Here is a 27,147-nt window from a genome sequence, read left to right as displayed (position 1 = left end):
GATGTGGAAAAGACTACACAGAAAGTAAAAATTTTGAGGTTAAAGGTATTTTTTATGTTACTAAGATATGATTTTCTAAGTTAGAATTGTGATATAAACAGCTCCAATTTCAACATCATCAGGACCAGTCTCCCAGAGATCAGCACCATCTACACCACCCGCTGTCTGAGGCTGGTACACAACACCTTGTGTGACCAGCATCATCCTGCACATCACCTCTTCCACCTGCTGCCCTCTGGGATACAGTAATAAGTTGCTCTAAACGATATCTCGTTATTTATAACTGTTATTATGACTGACAAATTAACTCATCTGCATAATATAATTTTAAGATTTTTGCACTCTTCATTCCATTTCCCAAGTAGTTTGACATTTATGTTATTTTATAAATTAGTTATACTTAATATTTGTATATTATATTAGTAACAGTTAATATTCCAACGCTGGCCTTTTTTCTGGAATCACCAACTTTTGCTGGATTCCACTTCCTGTGTGAAAAAAGCTTCTTTTCTCAATACTTTAATAAACCAACAGAGTCCCTCACAGAGTACTAAATGTAAAGCACAACATAAAGAATGTGTAGATCATGTGTATAAATTGTCATGACTGTCTTGTTAAGATCAAACCATAAAACACAAACATACAGTTCGGGGCTGTGTTCTTCCACTCTTTATTTCCAACACTCTATTAATAAATTCATCAAGAAAAAAAAAAAATAATAATTTCCTTTGAAAATAAGGTGCATGAAAGAAATACACACATAACATTTTTTCTACAAAAAAAGTAAGCCAACAGACTGAATCAATCATCCTTCTGAAGGCGAAACAAATGACTTTAAGTCCAACAGTATCATCATCCCAAACTTTGTGTGCAGCGACATCACAGATATGTGCTTCATGATTAAAGGCCGCAGTACGTTGTTCTTTACATGGACAAAGCAAATAAAGGCACATGATGTTCAAAACGTTTGGTTATTAATGCAGCATATTTTCAATCACTCAACTTGTCCATTAATTAAATAAATACATAATAAGCAACTTGCTGCTGGTCAAACTATATTGTAATATATAAATAATTTAATCAGATTCAAGTATGGCAGGTTTAAAGTTACAAAAGAAGATGCAAACATCAAGTTAACTAAGTACTAGCACACTACTTCATCAGAAATAAGGCTTAGATGGCAAAACAAAGTACTGATTTTTGGGGAGTTGCAATTAGACCCACTGACAGTCAGCACACCTGTTCAAAATTAAAATGCAGGTCTTTCCTTGGTAAGGCACCACAGAAACCCACAGAACTAAAGTCTACAAACACATCTTAACTGTTTGACAGCAAAATGCCAAAAAAAAAGTCTCCCTGTCCACATACTTACGGACCCAACTGTATCTGATCTAAGGCACAACCAAAGTTTGTAGCACCGCTGAGGTGAAATGTAGAAAAGGGGACAGTGTGTTCTTAACAGTTCTGGGAGGTCATTCTGCTTGCTCAGTTTCAGCAGTGATAGGAAAGAAGGCTGGTGGACACACTTTGTTCCTTTGCACGCTGCTTTGATAAGTCATTCTTGTTTTGATGCAACAGCTCATGAAACATTAAATGTAACATTACTCTGGAGTTTGCTGAGAGAATCAGTGATGGAGGGTTGGATTCCATAGAATGAAGAATGGTGCATCTGCTGAATCTTCACTAAAAATCCATCTGATGTCAACAGGCAGGGCACTCGTGCTGGTCAGTCACTTTCACTGCCTGATTCACTCAGCTGGAGGTCATTCTCTGGAACACAAATCAACAGTCACTTTTAGCACAATCTAGTCCACCAACACAGTTCCCAAACATGTTAATATGTTATCAAAGACCATGTTAATTTTATGGGATGACAATTTATTTACTATGGGGAGAAATTTTACAGGTACATTATTAACGATAATATGCGCATGTCGTGGACATGAATGAGTGACGCTCGCAGCATCTCACCATGTCATTTAGGTCCTTCAGACTATTTTGAGTAAATGCTTGAGGGGAGCATTAGCATGGCTAAAACCTTTTAGACCCCCCCGCCTTTTTAAGCATTTTTCTTTATTTGCCTCTCCCATGCCTGGAAAAGCTCCTCACCATCTAACCATGTCCGTTAGGTCCTTCAGACTTTTTTCAGTAAAATAGTTCTTGGGAGCTTGAGCATGACTAAAACCTTTCAGCTCCGCCCCACAGACTCCGCACCTTTTTAAGCATTTTCCTTATTTTGCCTTTCATCTTCTGGAGGAGCTCTGCCCCCCATACTCCCCACCTTTTTAAGCATTTTTATTTTTTGCTTTTCAGCTAACCCCCCCCCCCCTAATTACAGCCCTCTTAGCCCCCTGCCACTTTAAGCATTTTTTTAAAATGTAGATGTAAATTAATCTTCAAAGTTTTCAGCTAGTTGACAGTAAGTCTGAACAATATGGCCAAATTATTGTATCAATATTGTCATATAAACTGTCATGTAAATGTCACTTATATGGGGTGTCCCAAAAAAATATACAACATTTAAAACACTCCGTTTGACCCTTAAATGCTACAAACTTAATCACTTATATTTATTTTTTAATTGCAGAGACCCTGAAGTTTATGTTGATGCCAAGCAAAACTCTGGAAAATGCCAAGATTAACCATACTACAGCGAACAAAAATTATTGAGTTTTGGCACCAGACCAAGAGTGTCAAACAGGTGCAGCGACTTTATGCTAGACTGACAAAATGCAGGGCCAATATTGACATTGGTATGAAAAGCTTCAACCTTTCAGCTTTCTATCCAGCCATAAATTTATTTCCTAGATATATGCTTTGACCATTTTTTTTGCTGATAAAATGTTGCATTTTTTTTTTGGGGACACCCGATATACATGCTGTCCATTTTCTTGAGCCGCTTCAGTGGGTAGGGAGAGTTCCCATGGGAAAAAAAAGCTTAGCAACCTACCATCCATGGTTCTCAAGACCAGGCACCTAAGTGGCTCTTTTTTTTTTTTTTTTAAGATTTTTCGGTGTACCTTAGATTTGGAATGTATAATAGAAGATATACCTTACTGAATTTTCATATCAATATGATAAACGATATAACGATGATTTGACACAAAGTGCAGCAACAGTGAAAATTAAACATTCTTAAACAAAACAGTAATTATGTCACACTCATTTTGCACTCATCATAAGCTTAGGATGTTGTGACCTCCAAAAGTATTGGAAAACTTGGAATTTCACACATTTTAATTTGTTTATGCCATTTTAAATACAAGAAATACAAAAAATAAAGAATAAAAATTTCTAAAATGATCTTTCTAAACTCAAACTGAAAGCAAATCTCTAAAACTTGATAAAATCTGTAAATAATAATCAGTTTTATTGCCAGTTTTCTTCAGACAAGTCAGGGGATGGAAACATGAACATTTCCAAGTCACTGAATATGTCTTCGACTTTATTTACATCAATTATGAAGAAATACAAAAGTTTCTTTCACCAAAACATCAAATCTAGGCTTTCATCTCAAATGTACTTTCTGTCAAATTGTAGCTGAACTTTCAGGTCTTCTTTTTATGAAAATCCTCCTCTACACCACTTCATCAGGAAGCTGGATTTTATATTTTTAATTAATTTATATCAAGTTGTCGATGTTTGCTTTCAGTTTGAGTAAAGGAAGATCATTTTAGAAAAAAAATGTATTTTGAAATGGAATAAACAAATTAAAATGTGTGAAATACCAAGTGTTCCAATACTTTTGAGGGCAATTGAGAAACAGTGAGGAGCAGCATCTTACATCTTATATATAGTGCAGCAGATAAGAGAATATTTAGACTGGAATCCTGGAAATGGTGATACAAGCATCAGATTCAGCACAGATAATCCATAGACATGAACTCTTGAAAAAACTGATTGGCCACTTGAATTTTCAATAGGCAGCCAGGTAGGGGTCAATTGAAAAATTACACAGGGGTCAAAATTAAAAGATGCTCCAATCATATAGAAAACTACACCACATTATTTGCCTGATCATAAAGACTCCAAAAAAGGTATAGTTTGGACAATCTGTGACTGAATGTTATGGAGTTATGAGGTAAAAGCAGCAAGAATGGTGACAAAGGTCAGTTTCAGTTTGTACAGGGGTCAAAAGTTAAAGTTGCTCCATTAATTTTGCTCCAGCTGTATTTGTGCTGAATTTGATGCTTGTATCACCATTTCAAAGATTGTTTCAGTTATCTGCTGCACTAATAAGCCAACAGAGCATGAACCAGCTGTTGTCTGTTAGCTTAAACGTGTATATAAGGCAACTTGAATTAAAGGAGAAATGCGGCTTTTAACAACCTGGACCTCATTTCTGGCATAAAATATGGTCATTTACTCACCAATATAAGTTTGGTGTGATTAAAAGTCCATAGTTCAAACAATGTGTTCAGTTCAAATCTGAAGCAAATATTTTTCTTCTTCTAAGGTGGATTAGAACTTTTTGTGGTACACAGCACCAACTACTGGCCAGGAGGAACCTAGTAGCCAATGTGACTCATTAATTTCAAAATGCAGGTCTTTCAACCAGATGTGTGGTGCTGTGACATGTCAATCTTCTGTGTCCAATCAGATTTCAGGGGAGTCCAGTGAAACCCCAGCCTCTGATCTCACTCCACCCATGCCAGGAAGTGTTCAACATTTGACATTTCCTGTTTCACTGTGACTGAAAATTTGGCACTTCCTGTATGAGTGTATTCCCGAGAGATTCCATGGGATCTCGTCTGTCAATCCAGGAAGTGTTTGACATTTGAACATTTCCTGTTTTACTGTGGAATGGAAATTTGGCACTTCCTGTTTAGGACGCCCGGTACCATGAGTGAGCTTCGTGCCGATGCACGCCGCTTCACTCATATTATATGCAACATTTTTAGTGACCATATGATGCTTGACAACATCACATATATAGTGTTTCTAAAGTACCATGAAAAAGTCTGAGTGCATGTTTACCACATGAGTATTTAAATCTGTGTCAGTATCAAACACATCAACACATGGGTAAGATTTATGAGTGCTGTCACCTTCTGCTGAGAGGAAACTAATCTACGTTACATGTTATGAACTCATTTTTTTTCCTAAAAGATCCTGATGTGTATGAGCCAAACAGCGAATGAGCTCTGTTTTATGCAGACGTGATCGTGATTTAAACCAGACTCTTGACTGATTGTGTCCTCTTTCCATACAGTTTGATCCATACATGAAATATATCAATATCATGTGTTGCATTCACATTTAAAGCACATGTTAAGGAAAAATCATGGTTGTAGAGAAAATCATGCAAGAAAACTGAAGTTTGTTTTCCTAAAGAGAAACCCATCTGATCTCTACTGGTAGTAGGCCTCTACTGGTGGTTGGCTCTCACTGCGGAATTGTATCACTTCCTGTTCCGGAGCACAGCGGTGCTTTGCTGTATCTGTTAGCTGTTTAATCTGTGTAGTTAGATTGATCTAGTTAACTAGATAACGATTTGTTTCACAGTGTAATCTTCACGTGCCTTAACTAAAGCACTCCCTCTGCTGAATCACCTCTAAATTATTTACACATTATTCACTTTGTGTGTTTTTAGGAATCCGCTAGCTTAGCACAGCTACTAGTGCTTAGCCGGTTTAGCATGGCAGCTTCTCCTGTCTCTCCCGCACTTTTCTGCTCTGGGTGTGAAATGTTTAGTTATTCCTCGGCCTCCTTTAGCAGTAATGGTACTTGTAATAAGTGTAGCTTATTCGTAGCTTTGGAGGCCAGGCTGGGCGAACTGGAGATTCGGCTCCGCACCTTGGAAAATCCTACAGCTAGCCAGGCCCCTGTAGTTGGTGTGGACCAAGGTAGCTTAGTCGCATTTAGCTGTCCCCCAGCAGATCCCGAGCAGCCTGGAAAGCAGGCCGACTGGGTGACTGTGAGGAAGAAGCGTAGTCCTAAACAGAAGCCCCCTGTACACCACCAACCCGTTCACATTTCTAACCGTTTTTCCCCACTCGGCGACACACCCGCCGAGGAACAAACTCTGGTTATTGGCGACTCTGTTTTGAGAAATGTGAAGTTAGCGACACCAGCAACCATAGTCAATTGTCTTCCGGGGGCCAGAGCAGGTGACATTGAAGGAAATTTGAAACTGCTGGCTAAGGCTAAGCGTACATTTGGTAAGATTGTAATTCACGTCGGCAGTAATGACACCCGGTTAAGCCAATTGGAGGTCACTAAAATTAACATTGAATCGGTCTGTAACATTGCAAAAACAATGTCGGACTCTGTAGTTTTCTCTGGGCCCCTCCCCAATCGGACCGGGAGTGACATGTTTAGCTGCATGTTCTCCTTGAATTGCTGGCTGTCTGAGTGGTGTCCAAAGAATGAGGTGGGCTTCATAGATAATTGGCAAAGCTTCTGGGGAAAACCTGGTCTTGTCAGGAGAGACAGCATCCATCCCACTTTGGATGGAGCAGCTCTCATTTCTAGAAATCTGGCCAATTTTATTAAACCCTCCAAACCGTGACTATCCAGGGTTGGGACCAGGAAGCAGAGTTGTAGTCTTACACACCTCTCTGCAGCTTCTCTCCCCCTGCCATCCCCCCAATACCCCATCCCCGTAGAGACGGTGCCTGCTCCCAGACCACCAACAACCAGTAAAAATCTATTTAAGCATAAAAATTCAAAAAGAAAAAATAATATAGCACCTTCAACTGCACCACAGATTAAAACAGTTAAATGTGGTTTATTAAACATTAGGTCTCTCTTCTAAGTCCCTGTTAGTAAATGATATAATAATTGATCAACATATTGATTTATTCTGCCTTACAGAAACCTGGTTACAGCAGGATGAATATGTTAGTTTAAATGAGTCAACACCCCTGAGTCACACTAACTGTCAGAATGCTCGTAGCACGGGCCGAGGGGGAGGATTAGCAGCAATCTTCCACTCCATCTTATAAATTAATCAAAAACACAGACAGAGCTTTAATTCATTTGAAAGCTTGACTCTTAGTCTTGTCCATCCAAATTGGAAGTCCCAAAAACCAGTTTTATTTGTTGTTATCTATCGTCCACCTGGTCGTTACTGTGAGTTTCTCTGTGAATTTTCAGACCTTTTGTCTGACTTAGTGCTTAGCTCAGATAAGATAATTATAGTGGGCGATTTTAACATCCACACAGATGCTGAGAATGACAGCCTCAACACTGCATTTAATCTATTATTAGACTCTATTGGCTTCGCTCAAAATGTAAATGAGTCCACCCACCGCTTTAACCATACTTTAGATCTTGTTCTGACTTATGGTATGGAAAATGAAGACTTAACAGTATTCCCTTAAAACCCCCTTCTGTCTGATCATTTCTTAATAACATTTACATTTACTTTAATGGACTACCCAGCAGTGGGGAATAAGTTTCATTACAGTAGAAGTCTTTCGGAAAGCGCTGTAACTAGGTTTAAGGATATGATTCCTTCTTTGTTATGTTCTCCAATGCCATATACCAACACAGTGCAGAGTAGCTACCTAAACTCTGTGAGTGAGATAGATTATCTCGTCAATAGTTTTACATCCTCATTGAGCACAACTTTGGATGCTGTAGCTCCTCTGAAAAAGAGAGCCTTAAATCAGAAGTGCCTGACTCCGTGGCATAACTCACAAACTCGCAGCATAAGCAGATAACCCGTAAGTTGGAGAGGAAATGGCGTCTCACTAATGTAGAAGATCTTCACTTAGCCTGGAAAAAGAGTCTGTTGCTCTATAAAAAAGCCCTCCGTAAAGCTAGGACATCTTACTACTCATCACTAATTGAAGAAAATAAGAACAACCCCAGGTTTATTTTCAGCACTGTAGCCAGGCTGATAGAGAGTCAGAACTCTATTGAGCCAAGTATTCCTTTAACTTTAACTAGTAATGACTTCATGACTTTCTTTGCTAATAAAATTTTAACTATTAGAGAAAAAATTACTCATAACCTTCCCAAAGACATATCTTTATCTTTGGCTGCTTTCAGTAATGCTGGTATTTGATTAGACTCTTTCTCTCCGATTGTTCTGTCTGAGTTATTTTCATTAGTTACTTCCTCCAAACCATCAACATGTCTATTAGACCCCATTCCTACCAGGCTGCTCAAGGAAGCCCTACCATTAATTAATGCTTCAATCTTAAATATGATCAATCTATCTTTATTAGTTCGCAACGTACAACAGGCTTTTAAGGTGGCAGTAATTAAACCATTACTTAAAAAGCCATCACTTGACCCAGCTATCTTAGCTAATTATAGGCCAATCTCCAACCTTCCTTTTCTCTCAAAAATTCTTGAAAGGGTAGTTGTAAAACAGCTAACTGATCATCTGCAGAGGAATGGTCTATTTGAAGAGTTTCAGTCAGGTTTTAGAATTCATCATAGTACAGAAACAGCATTAGTGAAGGTTACAAATGATCTTCTTATGGCCTCAGACAGTGGACTCATCTCTGTGCTTGTCCTGTTAGACCGCAGTGCTGCTTTTGATACTGTTGACCATAAAATTTTATTACAGAGATTAGAGCATGCCATAGGTATTAAAGGCACTGCGCTGTGGTGGTCTGAATCATATTTATCTAATAGATTACAATTTGTTCATGTAAATGGGGAGTCTTCTTCACAGACTAAGGTTAATTATGGAGTCCCACAAGGTTCTGTGCTAGGACCAATTTTATTCACTTTATACATGCTTCCCTTAGGCAGTATTATTAGAAAGCATTGTTTAAATTTTCATTGTTACGCAGATGATACCCAGCTTTATCTATCCATGAAGCCAGAGTTTTTCCTTCCCACTGTCGCCAAGTGCTTACTCACAGGGGGTCGTTTTAACCGTTGGGGTTTTTCTGTAATTATTGTATGGCTTTTGCCTTACAATATAAAGCGCCTTGGGGTGACTGTTTGTTGTGATTTGGCGCTATATAAATAAAATTGATTTGATTTGATCTCTTTACCATAAAGGATGTGGAGAAGTTGGTGGACAACAAAAACTGACTACAGGATGAACAGATGGATGGACAAACAGAAAGCTATATAAAAGCCACAGCGGCAGGGACTGAGCCAAAATAGAGAAGCTACCTCAGAGACATAGTGATGGGAGAGCAACTCACCGAGAACTCCGCCCCCCGTTTCATATGGGCCACTGTTGGTCTTGACTGGCACGCTTTGACTGGCCAGGGCCGAACCGGACACTGAAACCCCCTCATCCTCTGAATCACTGCTGCTGGAGCTGTCCTCACTACTCGAGGATGAAGAGCTGCTGGATCCAGAGGAGCTGTCACCGCTGTTCATTTGGTCCATGACCTGTGCCTCGGCCATCAACTCTGCATACAGAAAGGAGACACAAAAGAAAGAGCAAAATAATCAGAATCATTCAAGGAGTGACATGCACAGTGCATATCATGAAAAGAAGAAATATTTCATATGATGGCAGGTGCTGTTAGCAGCTGTAGTCTGCAGACAGACATGTAAAAGCATCTCAGATGTACACAGTAAATTCACCAGTGTAAAACTAACACTGACAATGTTAAATTAACACTCCCAGTGTACATATGGTTCTACTCTGGCTAGAGAGGGACCATATGTTCACTGGCAGTGTTAATTTAGCACTGGTGATTTTACTGTGTACCTTCTGGCAATTTGTAGATAAACTTTCAGGTCTTTTTAAGAAAATCCTCCTCTGCACCACTTCATCGTGAAGCTGTATGACTGCAAAATGCAAAGTTTGCACTGTGCACAGTTTCTTCAATCACAGCCACAGAAGCCTATAACTTCTTCTGGGTTGTCTGGGTGGCTTTCTTCACTCTTCTCCTTGCACAGTCACTTGCAAATAAAGTGCAAGACATTCAGTGGCAGCTTTACCATCAGAGAGGCTTTGGAAGTAAGCACACTAACTGGTTTCTCACCACACTGTCCAATACAGACAATAAATTTTAATTCCAGTTTGGAAAAATTTGTGTCATTGAGATTAATAACATTTAATAGCAGAAAAAACCCTCACATTGACATTATATTCTCCAGGGGCCTCATGTACAATAACTTGCATGTATTTCCTACTGAAACATGGTATACACCAAAACCCAGAAACTGCCATAAGCACAAAAGCATTCAGAAGTATCAAAGTGTACGTGGGCTTGCATCCACGCACATTCCGTTGGACATCCCACTGAACGTGGACTTGAGCTACGAGAGTCCGCACTCCCAATGCAACCTACGAAACGCGAACGTCCCTTCATGGACAAGCGATATGACACCTCCTAACTGGGCAAAACACACTCTGAAAAATGCTCGCAAAATATGTGTTAAAATGCTTTTCTGACCTGGATACCGAGCCAGTATATATATACACCGAGCCTCTGTGTGAGGTGGTGACTGTGAGCGGCACAGACCGGGTCATTTTAATCCGTGAGCAGCGGCTCAATTATTTTAATGTGCAAATTTTAAAAAATTGTCCATCTTGTTGAACAATTGTAATCACAAACGACAAGTATTTTAAATAGACATCATCCAGCACGGGAAAATATCAACTAGACATAAGTGAAGAGTTAATGGTCCATGTCCTCAGACGACACATGCACGGCAGGCAACATACACCTGTTTATCAACCAAATGTCACAGACGAAGTGACAAGAATAACCAAAACCACTTACTTATAGAAGGAAATATTGTCTCCCGTCTTCCTACATTTGTGGCATTGCCAACATGCGCAGCTTTCCGGCATATTGCACCTGTTTCTTGATGAGACTAACTGAGTGTCTATGAGCGCTGATCAGTAAGCTCGCCGGAATTAAAATGGTTACCACGCCCCCTTGCTGGGACACGGCTCAGTGCCAGTGTGGACTCTAGTTCTTATTAACCTCTTTGGCATGGAAGGAAACTCCTCCCTGGCAAAGTCCCATTTAAATATGCAATTTCTTGCAAATAGGCCCTTTGAGCAGGGATTCCCCACGATGCCACATCAGACAACATGAACACAGAAAAGACTGGAAAGTATGTGGAACACACAGTGTTCATTTATTCAGTACGCTGTTTAACAGATTTATCATAAAACTGGAAATATGTTTGTGGGAGCTATGGCGTGTGTGTGTGTATGTGTGTGTGAGGCCGACACGCTGTGAGCTCAGAACAGCGCACACACACTGACATTAAAAAGGTGAGGCGCACCTCTGCTGACAGTGTGACACTCACAACTTACACACGTGCTTATTGACAAATACTGAACACGGGAAGCCTGTTTAGAAGCTCAGCAGCTCTCACCATCAAGCAAAAACAAAAAGCACATTAACAGTAGTAATTTAAAAAAACATATTTGAATATGCACATGCCCAAATGTGCCCACGCTGGTTTACGTTTGGATCAATTACACGAATACACTATTTACACAGCAAACAGCCAGTCATCGTGCACCGTGCAAGCCACCAGCCAGATGCGCATTTGTAAGGCATGTGGAGATTAATCAATACAAATCTTTATCTAGATACAAATGTGCGCGATGTGAGTGTATCGACTCATTCAGCGGGCACTGATTCAATTGACGGGTGAAACCGTGATGCACCGCTCGCTGCCTGGTTGCATCAATGGGCGGCACATTTCTACCACAACAAACGTGCAGATCCGCGAGAACAACAGAAAGCAATCGAAAGATGCACCTATTTAAATCAGGCGTTTGGATATACTTTGGCATTTTTTAAAAAGATGGGAAAATTGACAAGACGCAGATCTTTTGTAAAGAATGGAGTGCTGCTAACCGGTGTCGACACGACTGCAGATTATTAACCGAACTCCAGCAAAACTAGGAAGAAATTTATCTCAAATTACTTTTGCCAAGGCAGTACTCTGTCACTGAGTGACTCACTTTAAGTCACTCGTGTTGTGTGGGCCGCTGAAGAGGAGGTACTGCTGGCCCACCACCACCAGAGGGCGCCCTGTCTGGAGTGCGGGCTCCAGGCACCAGAGGGCGCTGCCGCCTCACAGGAGCAGCCGGGGTGACAGCTGTCACTTATCGCCTACGACAGCTGTCACCAATCATCTGATCAGCAGTGGTATATCAGCAGGACGACATCTCCACCTCTTTGCCGAGATATCGCTCTACCTAGAAGGTACCGTACTCAGCCGACTGTGTTGTCTTCTTTGACATTAACCCTTTGTTACTTTTGTGCGTTAAATAGCAGACATTCTTCCAACGAGAGGTGGAGGTGGTTTTCCCGCCATACGGGTTGCTGGGTGCAGACGCACTCACATTTAACTGTTTTTGTTCCTCGCCAGCAGTACCAGATCCGACACGCGGAGGCAGTGGCCACCTGGGAGTTCGGGACTTGGCGGCTCCAGCATTCCCGGGGTTCGGTGGTGGAGGAAATCGGGTGGTTCCGGTTCTGCTTTGGACAGACGTCTCTTATCTTCGAGCCTGCCCACGTGACACATTTTTGTGAATTGACTTCTTTGTCTATTGTTGTAATCCGTTGTGTTTGTTGTGCTTATTCACAACAGTAAAGTGTTGTTATTTGACTTCCTCCATTGTCCGTTCATTTGCGCCCCCTGTTGTGGGTCCGTGTTCCTACACTTTCACAACAGGATATCTCGGCCAACGTCATGGACCCCGAGGGGCGTCAACCGGCTGTTGAACGGCCAATGGAAGAGCAGGGCGCACAGGCGTCTGCAGGAGGAATGATAGGTGAGTTGCAGCGAATCCTCACCGCTTTTACGGCTCGGTTGGATCTAATGACCGAGCAGAACGTCCTCCTTAACCGCAGGGTGGAGGCTCTCGCCGCGCAGGTGGAAGCGCGCCCTCAGGGCGCTGCTGCGGCTCCCCCTCCTGTCGATCCTGTGCGCAACAGTGACGTTCCACAGGTCGTTCAACGACCCCTCCCACCTTCCCCTGAAGCATGCATAAGCCCTCCAGAGCCGTACGGGGGTTGTGTGGAGACATGCGCGGACTTTCTTATGCAGTGTTCGCTCGTCTTCGCACAACGTCCCGTCATGTACGCGACTGATGCTAGTAAGATAGCTTATGTGATTAATCTGCTTCGCGGCGAGGCACGCGCTTGGGCTACAGCGCTCTGGGAGCAAAATTCACGGCTCCTTCTGACATATGATGGGTTTGTGAGGGAGTTCAGAACAGTGTTCGATCACCCAAATAGAGGAGAGACCGCTTCAGCCGTGCTGCTGTCAATGAGACAGGGGCGCCGGAGCGCAGCTGCTTATGCAGTCGACTTCCGCATAGCGGCTGCGAGGTCCGGCTGGAATAGCACTGCCCTCCGTGCCGCCTTCGTAAACGGACTGTCGTTGGTCCTGAAGGAGCACCTGGTGGCCAAGGACGAACCGCGGGATTTAGACGGGCTTACTGATCTTGTTATACGATTAGACAATCGGTTAGAAGAACACCGTCGGGAACGAGACGAAGGGCGTGGCCGGGCACGCGCCGTCCCTCTCCCTTCCGGTTCCGACCGAGTTCCGCCCTCCCCACGCTCCACGGCCTCTACGCTCCGTGTGGTTACAGCTCCCCCTGCTGACGAAGCTATGGACATGAGCAGGGCCACATTTAGGCCACCAGATAGACAGAGGAGGCTGGTCCGCGGAGTGTGCTTTGTTTGTGGCTCAATAGAGCATCAAGTGAGGAACTGCCCCGAGCGGTTAAACACCAACGCCCGCCCCTAGAAACTGGGTTAGGGGTGGGCCAAAACATTCACGTGGGACATACCCATATTGCCACACGACTCCCAGTTACAATCCTTTATGAGGATTTAACCCTGAAGGCCCCAGCACTGGTGGACACGGGCTCTGAAGGGAATCTGCTAGACAGCAGATGGGCCAGGGAGGCAGGGCTCCCTCTGGTGGCGCTTACCTCGCCTGTGCAGGTGCGGGCACTAGATGGCTCCCTACTCCCTCTAATCACACATAAGACACCACCAGTAACTCTGGTGGTGTCAGGAAACCACCGGGAGGAGATCGAGTTTTTTGTGACTCCTGCCACCTCCCGTGTGATTCTTGGGTTCCCGTGGATGTTAAAACACAATCCCCGGATCGATTGGCCGTCCGGGGTAGTGGTTCAGTGGAGCGAGACCTGCCATCAGGTATGTTTAGGTTCCTCGGTTCCTCCCGGTTCCCAGGCTAAGGAGGAGGTCAGAGTCCCACCCAATCTTGGGACGGTGCCGGTGGAGTACCATGACCTTGTGGATGTGTTCAGTAAGGATCTGGCGCTCACCCTTCCCCCCCACCATCCGTACGAATGTGCCATTGATTTGGTTCCAGGCGTTGAGTTCCCGTCCAGCAGGCTGTACAACCTCTCACGACCTGAGCGCGAATCAATGGAGACCTACATCCGGGACTCTTTAGCCGCCGGGTTGATCCGGAATTCCACCTCCCCGATGGGTGCAGGTTTCTTTTTTGTGGGTAAAAAAGACGGTGGACTTCGTCCATGCATTGATTATAGGGGGCTGAACGAAATCACGGTTCATAATCGATACCCGTTGCCCTTGTTGGATTCAGTGTTCACGCCCCTGCATGGAGCCCAGATATTCACTAAGCTAGATCTTAGAAATGCGTATCACCTGGTTTGGATCCGGAAGGGAGACGAGTGGAAGACGGCATTTAACACCCCCTTAGGTCACTTTGAGTACCTGGTCATGCCGTTCGGCCTCACAAACGCCCCCGCGACGTTCCAAGCATTAGTTAATGATGTCTTGCGGGATTTCTTGCACCGATTCGTCTTCGTATATCTAGACGATATACTCATCTTTTCTCCGGATCCTGAGACTCATGTCCGGCATGTACGTCAGGTCCTGCAGCGGTTGTTGGAGAACCGGCTGTTTGTGAAGGGCGAGAAGTGTGAGTTTCACCGCACCTCTTTGTCCTTCCTGGGGTTTATCATCTCCCCCAACTCCGTCGCTCCTGATCCGGCCAAGGTTGCGGCGGTGAGAGACTGGCCCCAACCCACCAGCCGTAGGAAGCTGCAACAGTTCCTCGGCTTTGCGAATTTCTACAGGAGGTTTATTAAGGGCTACAGTCAGGTTGTTAGCCCCCTGACAGCCCTGACCTCACCAAAAGTTCCCTTCACCTGGTCGGATCGGTGCAATGCCGCGTTCAAGGAGTTGAAACGGCGCTTCTCGTCTGCACCTGTTCTGGTGCAGCCCGATCCTAGTCGCCAGTTTGTGGTTGAGGTGGACGCCTCGGACTCAAGGATAGGAGCCGTACTATCCCAGAGCGGAAAGGCCGATAAGGTCCTTCACCTGTGTGCCTATTTTTCCCGCAGGTTGACCCCGGCCGAACGGAACTATGACGTCGGCAATCGAGAACTCCTTGCGGTGAAAGAGGCTCTTGAAGAGTGGAGACATCTGTTGGAGGGAACGTCCGTGCCATTCACGGTTTTCACTGACCACCGGAACCTGGAGTATATCAGGACCGCCAAGCGGCTGAACCCCAGGCAAGCCCGCTGGTCACTGTTCTTCGGCCGTTTTGACTTCCGGATCACCTACCGTCCCGGGACCAAAAACCAGAGATCGGATGCCTTGTCCCGGGTACATGAAGACGAAGTCAAAACGGAGTTGTCGGATCCACCGGAACCTATCATCCCGGAGTCCACTATCGTGGCCACCCTCACCTGGGATGTAGAGAAAACCGTCCGGGAGGCCCTGGCACGGAGCCCGGATCCTGGAACTGGGCCGAAGAACAAACTTTACGTCCCACCAGAGGCCAGGGCTGCAGTCCTGGACTTCTGTCACGGCTCCAAGTTCTCCTGTCATCCAGGGGTGCATAGGACCGTGGCAGTTGTCCAGCAGCGCTTCTGGTGGGCGTCCCTGGAGGCCGACGTCCGGGATTATATCCAAGCCTGCACCACCTGCGCCAGGGGCAAGGCTGACCACCGCAGGGCATCAGGACTGCTCCAGCCGCTGCCTGTGCCTCATCGCCCCTGGTCCCACATCGGCCTGGATTTTGTCACGGGCCTCCCGCCGTCCCAGGGCAACACCACCATCCTCACGATAGTGGACCGATTCTCCAAGGCGGCCCACTTCGTGGCCCTCCCGAAGCTCCCGACTGCCCAGGAGACAGCGGACCTCCTGGTCCACCACGTCGTCCGGCTGCATGGGATTCCAACAGACATCGTCTCCGATCGCGGTCCCCAGTTCTCCTCGCACGTCTGGAGGAGCTTCTGCCGGGAACTGGGGGCCACGGTGAGTCTCTCGTCCGGGTATCATCCTCAGACCAACGGGCAAGCAGAACGGGTCAATCAGGAGGTGGAACAGGCCCTGCGCTGCGTGACGGCCGTGCACCCGGCGGCCTGGAGTACCCATTTGACCTGGATCGAGTATGCCCATAACAGCCAGGTGTCTTCAGCCACCGGCCTCTCCCCTTTTGAGGTGTGTCTGGGGTATCAGCCCCCGTTGTTTCCGGTGGTTGAGGGAGAGGTCGGTGTGCCCTCGGTCCAGGCCCACCTGCGGAAGTGCCGTCGGGTGTGGCGCGCCGCCCGTTCTGCTTTGCTAAAGGCCCGGACGAGGGCAAAAGCCCATGCAGACCGTCGGCGGACCCCGGCCCCTGCGTATCGGCCAGGGCAGGAGGTGTGGTTGTCCACAAAGGACATTCCCCTGAAAGTGGACTCCCCCAAACTACAGGACCGTTACATCGGTCCCTTCAAAATCCTTAAGGTCATCAGTCCAGCCGCAGTGAGGCTTCAGCTTCCGGCCTCACTGCGGATCCATCCTGTTTTCCATGTGTCCCGGATAAAGCCGCATCACACCTCACCCCTCTGTGCTCCAGGTCCGGCGCCGCCTCCTGCCCGGATCATCGATGGCGAGCCGGCTTGGACTGTGTGCCGGCTCTTGGATGTCCGTAGGATGGGCCGGGGCTTCCAGTATTTGGTGGACTGGGAGGGGTACGGACCCGAAGAACGCTCCTGGGTGAAGAGGAGCTTCATCCTGGACCCGGCCCTCCTGGCCGATTTCTACCGCCGCCACCCGGACAAGCCTGGTCGGGCGCCAGGAGGCGCCCGTTGAGGGGGGGGTCCTGTTGTGTGGGCCGCTGAAGAGGAGGTACTGCTGGCCCACCACCACCAGAGGGCGCCCTGTCTGGAGTGCGGGCTCCAGGCACCAGAGGGCGCTGCCGCCTCACAGGAGCAGCCGGGGTGACAGCTGTCACTTATCGCCTACGACAGCTGTCACCAATCATCTGATCAGCAGTGGTATATCAGCAGGACGACATCTCCACCTCTTTGCCGAGATATCGCTCTACCTAGAAGGTACCGTACTCAGCCGACTGTGTTGTCTTCTTTGACATTAACCCTTTGTTACTTTTGTGCGTTAAATAGCAGACATTCTTCCAACGAGAGGTGGAGGTGGTTTTCCCGCCATACGGGTTGCTGGGTGCAGACGCACCCACATTTAACTGTTTTTGTTCCTCGCCAGCAGTACCAGATCCGACACGCGGAGGCAGTGGCCACCTGGGAGTTCGGGACTTGGCGGCTCCAGTATTCCCGGGGTTCGGTGGCGGAGGAAATCGGGTGGTTCCGGTTCTGCTTTGGACAGACGTCTATCTTCGAGCCTGCCCACGTGACACATTTTTGTGAATTGACTTCTTTGTCTATTGTTGTAATCCGTTGTGTTTGTTGTGCTTATTCACAACAGTAAAGTGTTGTTATTTGACTTCCTCCATTGTCCGTTCATTTGCGCCCCCTGTTGTGGGTCCGTGTTCCTACACTTTCACAACACATTGAGTGAGATGTTGTTTTACTGTTTACTTTTTTAAGTTCTGACAGGTGACAAAAAGGGTTCCAAATATGAGGGAACCGATTCCTGTTCCTTAATGCTGCATCTGGTATATTTGCTGGTTTCAGGAGTAAAACTAATCCTCTGCCTCTAGTAGAATCAGAAGAAGAAGAAGAATGCCATAGTACCATATTGAATTGCAGCTTCTTAATTTCTATTTAAATTTTTGGTATAATTTCTTTGCGTCATGTTGAACTGCATCATATCGCACCAAATCGCAAAGTGAGGAATTGAATCGCCATCAAACACATATCAAATCGAATCGGGAACAGGGGTGAATTGTATCGTATTGCATCGTCAAAAAGTGTCTATGTGTCATATCGCTGGTAGTGTATCGAAGTGCATATCGAATAGTTGTCAGTGATGAGATTCACATGACTAGCATTTGCGCATCACATATGATGTGAACATGTGTGCAGCCATTAGCTCCGATCACATTAGGGAAACCGGCTCTCACAGAAAACTGCACTGTAATGTTGGAATGTGATGCATCTGGATGACATTCGGATGATTGGGTTCCACACAGCTGGCATGGCTCGGCTCAAGGTGGACTGACACACTCCTGCCAGCCACATCGGCCAGCTCACGCTGGAATGCCCGTTTCCAGGAAGCCCAGCGTGGACAGCACCTCTGTGGGCACAGACAACCTCCTGGCGCCTCGCTGTATTGCACTCCGGGATGGCCACAGTTCTGTGTGCAATTCCAGTATCACTGGCCTTGATAATCTGAATCGGTTTTTGAGCCAATTATTGTCATTTGTAAGACAATCCTTGGGTTCCCTGAATACAGTCTCACATCAGATTACATCATTTGCAAGGCCCCTCTGACGTTAACACAGCCATTGTTAGTGCCATTTTACGCATCACTTTGCACAAGGTTGGATATCCACCAATATAATTGCAAACATGTGGGTGTGTCAATTGCTCATCAGTGTGTCTCTGATGTGCACATCACTCTGATGACTTCTTGTTATCTATGGGGTTAAAATTGTCTCAGTATTTGTAAATGCATGCAGGGTGATCTACAAATAATCATTGATTCGCAAATGTGTTCAGATATCCACAAATGCAAATTTCATATTTGTAACTTGTAAATTGGTCTTTGCAAATATAAAACTTAATTTGTAAAAAAAAAAAAAAATTACATTTGTAAAACTGGAAATTGTATTTGTGAGTTGAGTTTCAGCATTTGTGGATCACCAATTACACGCATTCATCGCTTTCCGCTGACAGGAAGAGTACAACACTAACACCCCCGCCCCCCTCCCCATGATGAAATCCGCGGACACCTCATAATTTTAAAAAATAATTGACCTTGCAGACAATATCACCACATACGAGGTCTATTAGATAATAAACCGACCCTTTTATTTTTTATTTTTTTAACAATATGGATTTGAATGACATGCGATTACACCAATCATGCTTGAACCCTCGTGCACATGCGTGAGTTTTTTCATGCGTGTCGGTGACGTCATTTCCCTGTGGGCAGGCCTTGAGTGAGATGTGGTCCCGCCCTCTCGGCTGAATTCCTTTGTTTCACACGCTGCTCGAGACGGCGCGCGTTGCTTTATCAACATTTTTTCTGGACCTGTGAGGAATATCCGAGTGGACACTATTCGAGAAATTAAGCTGGTTTTCGGTGAAAATTTTAACGGCTGATGAGAGATTATGGGGTGTTTCTGTCGCTGTAAGGACTTCCCACAGAGCAGGACGTTGTGCAGTGCCTCCAGGCGCCGTCGTCGGCCTGTTTCGACCTGAAAACATCCTAATTTAAGGCTTAATTCACCCAGGACGTCGTGAGAGAACAGAGAAGATTCAGAAGAGGCCGGCATGAGGACTTTATGCGGACATTCCACTGTTTAAGGACATTCTTTAATGAAAGACGTGCGCTCAAATTCGCCGAGTCGTTTCTGTGAGGACTCGGCAAATCTGTGTACGCCGCGACAGGAAAAACACCTCCGTATTGAAAACCATTTGTAAAATTCAGGCGGCTTTTGATGGCTTTCAACAAGTGAGTAACTGAGAAATTGTTTAACAGCTTGGGCATGTTCCAACTTGCCCGTTAAGGTTTCCAACGGAGGTGTTTTTCCTGTCGCGACCCCCCGCGGTCGGGTCCGGCCCGACGTGCGACTCTGCCCGCACGTTCTTTCATTACAAAATGTCCGTTAACAATGGAATGTCCAAATAACCTCCTCATGCCGACTTCTTCTGAAAGTTCTCTGTTCTCTGAGGACTTCCTGGATCAACAGAGCCTGAAATGTGGAAGTTTTCAACTTGAAACGGCGAGACGCTGCCGCCTCGAAGCACAGATCGCCGTCAGGCGCCATGGGCCGTCCTTACGGCGACATTACCAGACCAAAATCTCTCAGCCGTTAAAATTTTTACCGAAAACCAGCTGAATTTATCGAATGGTGTCCACTCAGTGGTGTCTTACAGTTTTGAAAAAAATTTGATCAAACAAAGCAGCAGTTTCTGAGCCATTCCTAAACAATGAAAAAAAACGACGAGAGGGTGGGCCACTCCTCACTCAAAGACTGCCCACAGGCGAATGACGTAACCGACAGGCGTGAAAAAACTCTCGCATGCCCACGAGGGTTCAAGCATGTCTGATGTAATCACACGTGATTCAAATCCATATGGTTTTTGAAAAAAATAATAAGGTCGGATACTTTTCTAATAGACCTCGTACATACCCATTCATCAGACGCCTCCATTACGGTAATGTGAAATGATTTATTCTGAAATGTTGGTCTTCTCTCATCTGGGAGCATATAGTTTCATGTTGCCACATCAATGAATGGAACCACACTGCCATCTAGTGGATATCCAGTGTGCGTGAGTGTGCATTTGCGAATCAGTAGGCATTTGTTTGTGGATCTGTGTGGATTTCACGAAAAGAATGTCACGAAAAAACAATTTCACGAAAATAATTTTTTTTTACAAATTAAGTTTTATATTTGCAAATACAACATTATTTGCAAAGACCAATTTACAAGTTACAAATATGAATTGCATTGCATTGCATTTGTGGATATCTGAACACATTTGCAAATCAATGATTATTTGTAGATCACCCTGCATGCATTTACAAATATTAATGAGACAATTTTAACCCCATTGTTATCACACTATTAACAGCTCCCCGCATCACCTTTACATGTCCACAGTGGAACAATAGCTGTAGAAATGTGCACATGCCAGCCAGGATATTTGCGTGATGCCCCGCACATTTCCACGGTCATGTCACTTTTGATACACCTGAACGATGGTGTAGAGACGGACATACGCTACGTTTTTGTGCGTATGTAGCCTTTGTACATGAGGCCCCTACTCTCTTAACGTCAGCAGTGCCCACTGAAAACCCTGTTCTGGTTGACCACTAATATTACCTTTCTCAATGTCATCCATCGGTGCGGGTGATATCTTCTCTTTGGAAGTAGCAGCTTTACAGGTGCTGGAAGTCTGATTGTTGGTATTTTTCTTCCTTTGCTGGCTCAAGTGACTGGTCTGTTGTTTCAGGCAGGAATGGACCTTACTGCTGCCTTCAACCCTAAATATCACACATGTAACAAATTACAAAAGATGTAGGCATATTGTAGTCAAACTTATTCATTGCCCTGTCATAAACTAAATAATTTTTATTTTGTCAATTCTTACAAAACATCCCCTTTGGCATTCAATATGTAATTACTCAATGGACAGTAGTTCTGCAGGATGAGACTGAGGCTAAAGTAAGCAGCTAACTCTATAATTGGTCATGTGTTATAAAACAATACTGTAATTATGAAAGTGGTTTTTACACCGAGTGAAAAGGTGAATCCCAAAACATTAAAAACAAACAAACAAACAAACAAAAACAGCTAGGGCTGGAAAATATTGAATTCCCTTTAAGTTGTTTCTTGGAGATGCCTCAAGTGCAAACGCTGTGCTGGAAGAACAACTGTATCAGTTGCTGATTTGCAATTGATGCAATATGCAGAGAAGTCATCTTTGAAACGATTATTATTTATGAATAGCGTTTGTGAATTGTGCTGCTCCTTAATACAGTTATGCGTGCATGTAAATTTTAAATTGCTGACGTCAACGTGTTAATGGCCCAAATATTACTATACTTCATTCATACAGCAGCTACAACAACATTTTACTCATTATATGAAGAATCTCAGTCACATGTGTGAAGCCTTGACTGACACTTTCTCAAGTGTTACACAAACAAGCAGCTGAGCTAACAAGCTGGTGTGCATTGCCTGGCTTTCTCCAGGGTGACATTCCCACAAGTACCCCAATCTGTCACCACAGACTTACATCTGCGGGGCACGGAACAGAATCACAACACTTCTGATTTCACAACAAAGTGACATTATACTGCTGTACAGCACAAAAACAGTGGTCAAAAGTCCTTTTTGGGATTTATCCGAGCACAGTAATAAACTATATAATAGGTGTGTGAGAAATGATACGCCAGCCTGCTATACGAGTTGCTTGCATGCATCATGCATTAGTCACGGCTGTAATTACCATGAGGGACCAGCAGACACAATCCTCCAATGTACAAAAGATGAAAATTTGACACCCCTGAAAAACTGATCATTGTTGTAAAGTCTGCAATTTACCAAGTGACACTGAATCAATCACAAGCACCATCATGATGTTGGAGTGAGAGCTGACTCTCAGACTCTTCTGTGTACTATCAATCGGGTGGAGGGTGCACTGATCATGTTTGAAAGAGCAATGCATTTCTTGTGGCACATTGCTGAACACAACATGCTGTACTTTCATCCCAGACTCCATTCATTCAGTGGATATGCAGGACGCATTGGAAGAGCTGAATAAACTTCATGATGCAATGCATAAAGACACCCTAGCCGTGAACCGGTGGAATCCCTGGTCCTGGTTGACTTCAGGACCATGTTGGCAGTTACTATTGAAAATGGTGACACCAGTTATTATAGTCCTAATTCTGATTGGACTTTGCATGTGTTGTGTGATCCCTTATATCAAAACAATGGTTGGCAAAATGGTGTCAAATACATTTGTACAGTGTAATCTGGCCTTCCAACAAACTATGCCAAAATATCAAGCATTGAAACAGTCAGACCTTAGTGGAGAAAACTATAATGACTGTACTGAGAATTATGATGATATTGAAAAGCTCACAACTCCAGTTCAAGCTTGAACTGTTGACGTGATGAGTTAACACACTCTTAGCCTATGAAGCTTTAGCTGAAAAAGTAATAAGACAAGTGGTGTAGTCGAATAATACAGAAAAACGGTTCATTTATACCAGTCAGCCGAAGTGACGTGTGGTGGTGGTGTGGTGATAACAGAATCTTTGACAGACTGCCAAGAAATGTGTCAGGTTATTGTGCATTTATATCATTATTGTTACCAGTTAAAGCCATGCCCATGACACCTGAAGAAGTCATGACATATACAGCCTCTCTCATTCCTGAAGACTGGCAGAAAGGCATAACCAGACATAGAGTAAAAAGAGATTGGAAAGGAGTGGGAGATCCAACATATATTGATGCGATAGGAGTCCCCAGAGGAGTGCCTGACGAGTATAAACTGGCTGATCAAATAGCAGCTGGATTCGAATCCTCCATCTGTTGGTGGTGTTCAATTAATAAGAACGTAGACAGAATAAACTACATCCACTACAATGTGCAGAAATTAGGTCTATAGCAGTGTTTGCTGCGATTCTGACATTGTGTGGATGTTGTTGTATTCCGTGTATACGTGGACTTATTAATCGAATGATCACAACAGCAATAGGGCCAGGAATGCCCACTTCAGCTACATACCCTCTCCTTGGATCTGAAGCCGAGGACAATGACAAGGATGAAGATAGCCACAATGATGACTGGGAGCAAGGAGTTCATGAACTTTTCCCTGACCAAACTAAGTATGATGACCCAGACACCGATGATGATGACGATGACATAACCTCTGGGGTGTAAGCCTGTAGAACATACCATGATGAACCTCTTAGTGAAAATCTCAAGAAAGAAGTGCTAAGCTAGGTGATAACTACTACTATATGTTTAACAGGCGATAAACAGGTGGGAAATGTTAAAGATTTTATATATATATATATATATATATATATATATATATATATATATATATATATATATATATATATATATATATGTTATCACTGTTAAACATTTGTACCTTTGTCTTCTTTCTGATGAAAATGTTATTGTGCTGCTTTGTACCTGTCTGTCTTCAAAATAACCCTGATAATGTACTTGTTATTCAACTTTGTCTTAAGTATGCTGAGGTCAGTCTGAACTGGGAGTGAAGATAGTATGCTGAGGTCAGTTTTGACTGTTGTGAATTTATGATGCAGAACAGATGATAAGTGCAACAGAAGAGCCTGCAAGAACGGGATGTGCTGACCTTTGATGATAAGATTAAAGGAAAGAAACTGTTTCTCCACGCAGCTGCACTTATTGACGCATGTGTTTGTTTTACTTGAAGAAACTTGTCATGCGTTCACCCCCCCCCCTTAGGACAAGTTTCACGCTGTGGGTAGGTTTTCCTAATAAAAAGAGTGAGCAGGCGCAACAGTCCTTAGTGCTTTCAGTGGTACTACGTGTACGGACTGTTTGCACTCCTCGCGAGCTAAATTTGACTTTCTGTCTCACTGGTGTTTTTTGACTCTGTTTGTCTTGTTAAAGGTTTTAAGAATGTTTGGAGGAGAAAATACCCAACATGTTGACTGTGAAATTCACACCACATATATTCAAACACAGACTGGGCTCCAAGAGTATGCTTCAGGCAGGCTATCTGTGTCCTTAGGACAAGACACTAGATGGGGCTAAAAGTACTCACAAATTATGTAAACCAGTCACTTAACAATGCAGCAAATAGAATTTATCTTCATGAAATCATGAAAATAAGTTAATTAATAGTACTTACTATCAATGGACTTATATATATATATATATATATATATATACACACACACACACACACACACACACACACACACATACATACACATAAAAAATTGAACTTCTAACTTTGTAGTCAATTTAGTGTCAGAATGCCCTTGGACAGGTTTGAGTTGGATGTACAAGTCAACTTAAGCTCCTATCCTCGCCTATAAGTTATCAACTTTGAGTAGTCACTGAAATAATGAGGTCACGGATACCGCCACTTGTATCTGTGTAAGCCTGGATATCCATTGTAGGGGAGCCAGTCTTACACAATAAAAAAAAAAAAAAAATGTTTAAAAAGTATGTTGACTGATAAATATATAAATGAGGTAACACACTAGAACCACTGTAATGTTATTGCTTTGTTTTAGTTCATTTAAAATAAGATGAGTTATCAAATTGAATATACCGTGTAAAAAGGGTAGGAACAACAAGCGGCAGCTTTGGCCTACACCTTTTCTGTCAAGGATTTATTTATTATTGTTATTATCATTATCGACATCGATATCTCATTACTTTCTTTTTGGTATTTCTTATCATTTATTTACCTACAGTATTTTATTTTGTGTATTTTTGTGCCACCGTGACTCAGATGCAGGTAAGTGGCAGAAAATGAGTGAATGAATCAACAACAATATAACACTTAAAGTCTTCTCGGTTGGTGCATGTAAGAAATGTGCATCAGTCTTAAATATGGCATCTTAAACATGAATTAGGAGGTGGGTAGTGAAGAGCCCAACAAAAGGCAAAAAATTCTAAAAAACATACTTCCATTTGTGAACCTTTGCAATGTGCAGCAGCGCTGATTTACGCAGAGGCGCAATTCTCGGTAGTATATACATTTTAATAAAACCTGCTTTTTCTGAAAGCAACGGTCTTTGTCAACTCACCTGATCTTTTTCACAGCAATGTTGCTGTTAAGTTTTTCCAGCCTGTACTCTCCTGTGTCATGATTTATGATGAGGATGCATTCCCTCATGTAAGGTCTCTTGGATCCCCTGAACACTGTGGCTGGGGTACTTGAACCCTGGAACAGAGGCGATAGTAAGAAGACTGAATTAGACCTAAAAATGATTAACTTTGAAGAGCCACAAACCCTTTTCATTTCCCTGATAAAATGGCAATGCAAATCATGACTAACCTCAATATTGGGTAATGTAATGGTGACCTCTTCTCCTTTTCCAACTTCCAGCTCGCCTTCACATCTTGTGTCAATAGATGCTGGCTTGAAGTCATCTGTCAGGGAGACCAGATACTGTTCTAATCTCTACCAAAGTTTTAGGCACATTATACAAGCTATATTATACAAATTTATACAAATTATTACACAAATAATACAAAACCATTTCAAATTATTTAGCAATTACAAATATGTGCAATGCAGTAAAATGTAAACTCTCATCAGTTTTTAAAATACATAGTTTATTATAGGTGTGCTGCAATTTGGAAGAAAAAGCAGTCAAACAGATTTTATAATGGCTGCATTGCATAGTGATCATAAGTAATCCTTTTTGTGTTATGTACTGGACTGTAGAGGGAAAATAAGTCTCTTTTCTTTAAAATTTGAAAATTAAGCTCATAACTTGTTGATTAGTTTCTTTAATTTAATGTAACAGAAATAATGTTTTGTGCTGGACGAGGAATGCTTGGATTCCTGAAGACAAACTGATAAATTAAGGCACTTTAGTATAAATTCTAGACAGTTTTTCACAGTAGAAAATAATAATCATAATAACACAAACGTTTACATCAGAAAGTGACACACATATGAAGCAGTTCCGAGTTTAAGCACCGTAGGGACTGCTGAGAAAAAAAAAAAAAAAAAAAAGCTAATGCTAACGAACAGTCGGGCAGCTGCAGCATCGAAACGACCTTATTACCGAGTCGACAAACAAACAACACAAATAATTCTCCGCTTTGTAAAACAACAAAAAGATACAACCACGGCGACATCCAACAATCTAACTAGCATGCTACTGCTAGCTAAAAGCTAATGATTCAAAGTCGCACTCACATCGCACTGTGTGAAAAGCACTTTTAGGGTGTTTGGTAAACGTCTCTCCAAGTTTAAGAACATGTTCCTGAGTGCTGGAATAAGACATCCTACTTATGCTGCTACTTTCCTCACTATCCTGCTCTCACTGACAACAACTCTACCGGTCGTCACTTCCGGTGAAAACTCAGGGGGCGGGTTAGTACCGCCACAGCCTCTTAGGTCGCTTTATACAAAGGGAAAGGTAGTAAAGTTCCCCAGAAAGTTTTGGTATAAAGACACTCAAAAAATACATGTTTAAGAGTTTCAATGTCAGAGTTACATAATTTACAGTTATTACTTTCCAGATTAAATCTTTGTCTAAGAAATTCATTAAAATGGTAAATGTCATTTAAGATCTTAAAATGAACTTCTTTAGTTTTTGGTGGGACCGGGAGAAAGAGGTA

At 43.5% G+C, this 27,147-nt stretch overlaps 1 protein-coding gene across 1 annotated transcript; it reads right to left on the bottom strand.

Moving 5' to 3' along the window:
* Positions 1-741: 741 nt before the first annotated feature.
* On the bottom strand, positions 742-26,847 carry LOC117525356 (ELL-associated factor 2-like). The gene is made up of 6 exons (XM_034187190.1): positions 26,723-26,847; positions 25,850-25,944; positions 25,599-25,735; positions 21,151-21,311; positions 9,117-9,329; positions 742-1,770 (listed from the first exon to the last, which is right to left on the bottom strand). Exons 1-6 carry the CDS (start codon positions 26,808-26,810, stop codon positions 1,727-1,729), a joined length of 738 nt encoding a protein of 245 aa, XP_034043081.1. The 5' UTR covers positions 26,811-26,847; the 3' UTR covers positions 742-1,726.
* Between the last annotated feature and the right edge of the window lie 300 nt (positions 26,848-27,147).

Source organism: Thalassophryne amazonica, chromosome 14, assembly GCF_902500255.1.
Source record: "Thalassophryne amazonica chromosome 14, fThaAma1.1, whole genome shotgun sequence".
Lineage (NCBI taxonomy): Eukaryota > Metazoa > Chordata > Actinopteri > Batrachoidiformes > Batrachoididae > Thalassophryne > Thalassophryne amazonica.
This window is presented reverse-complemented; position numbering and strand designations above follow the sequence as displayed.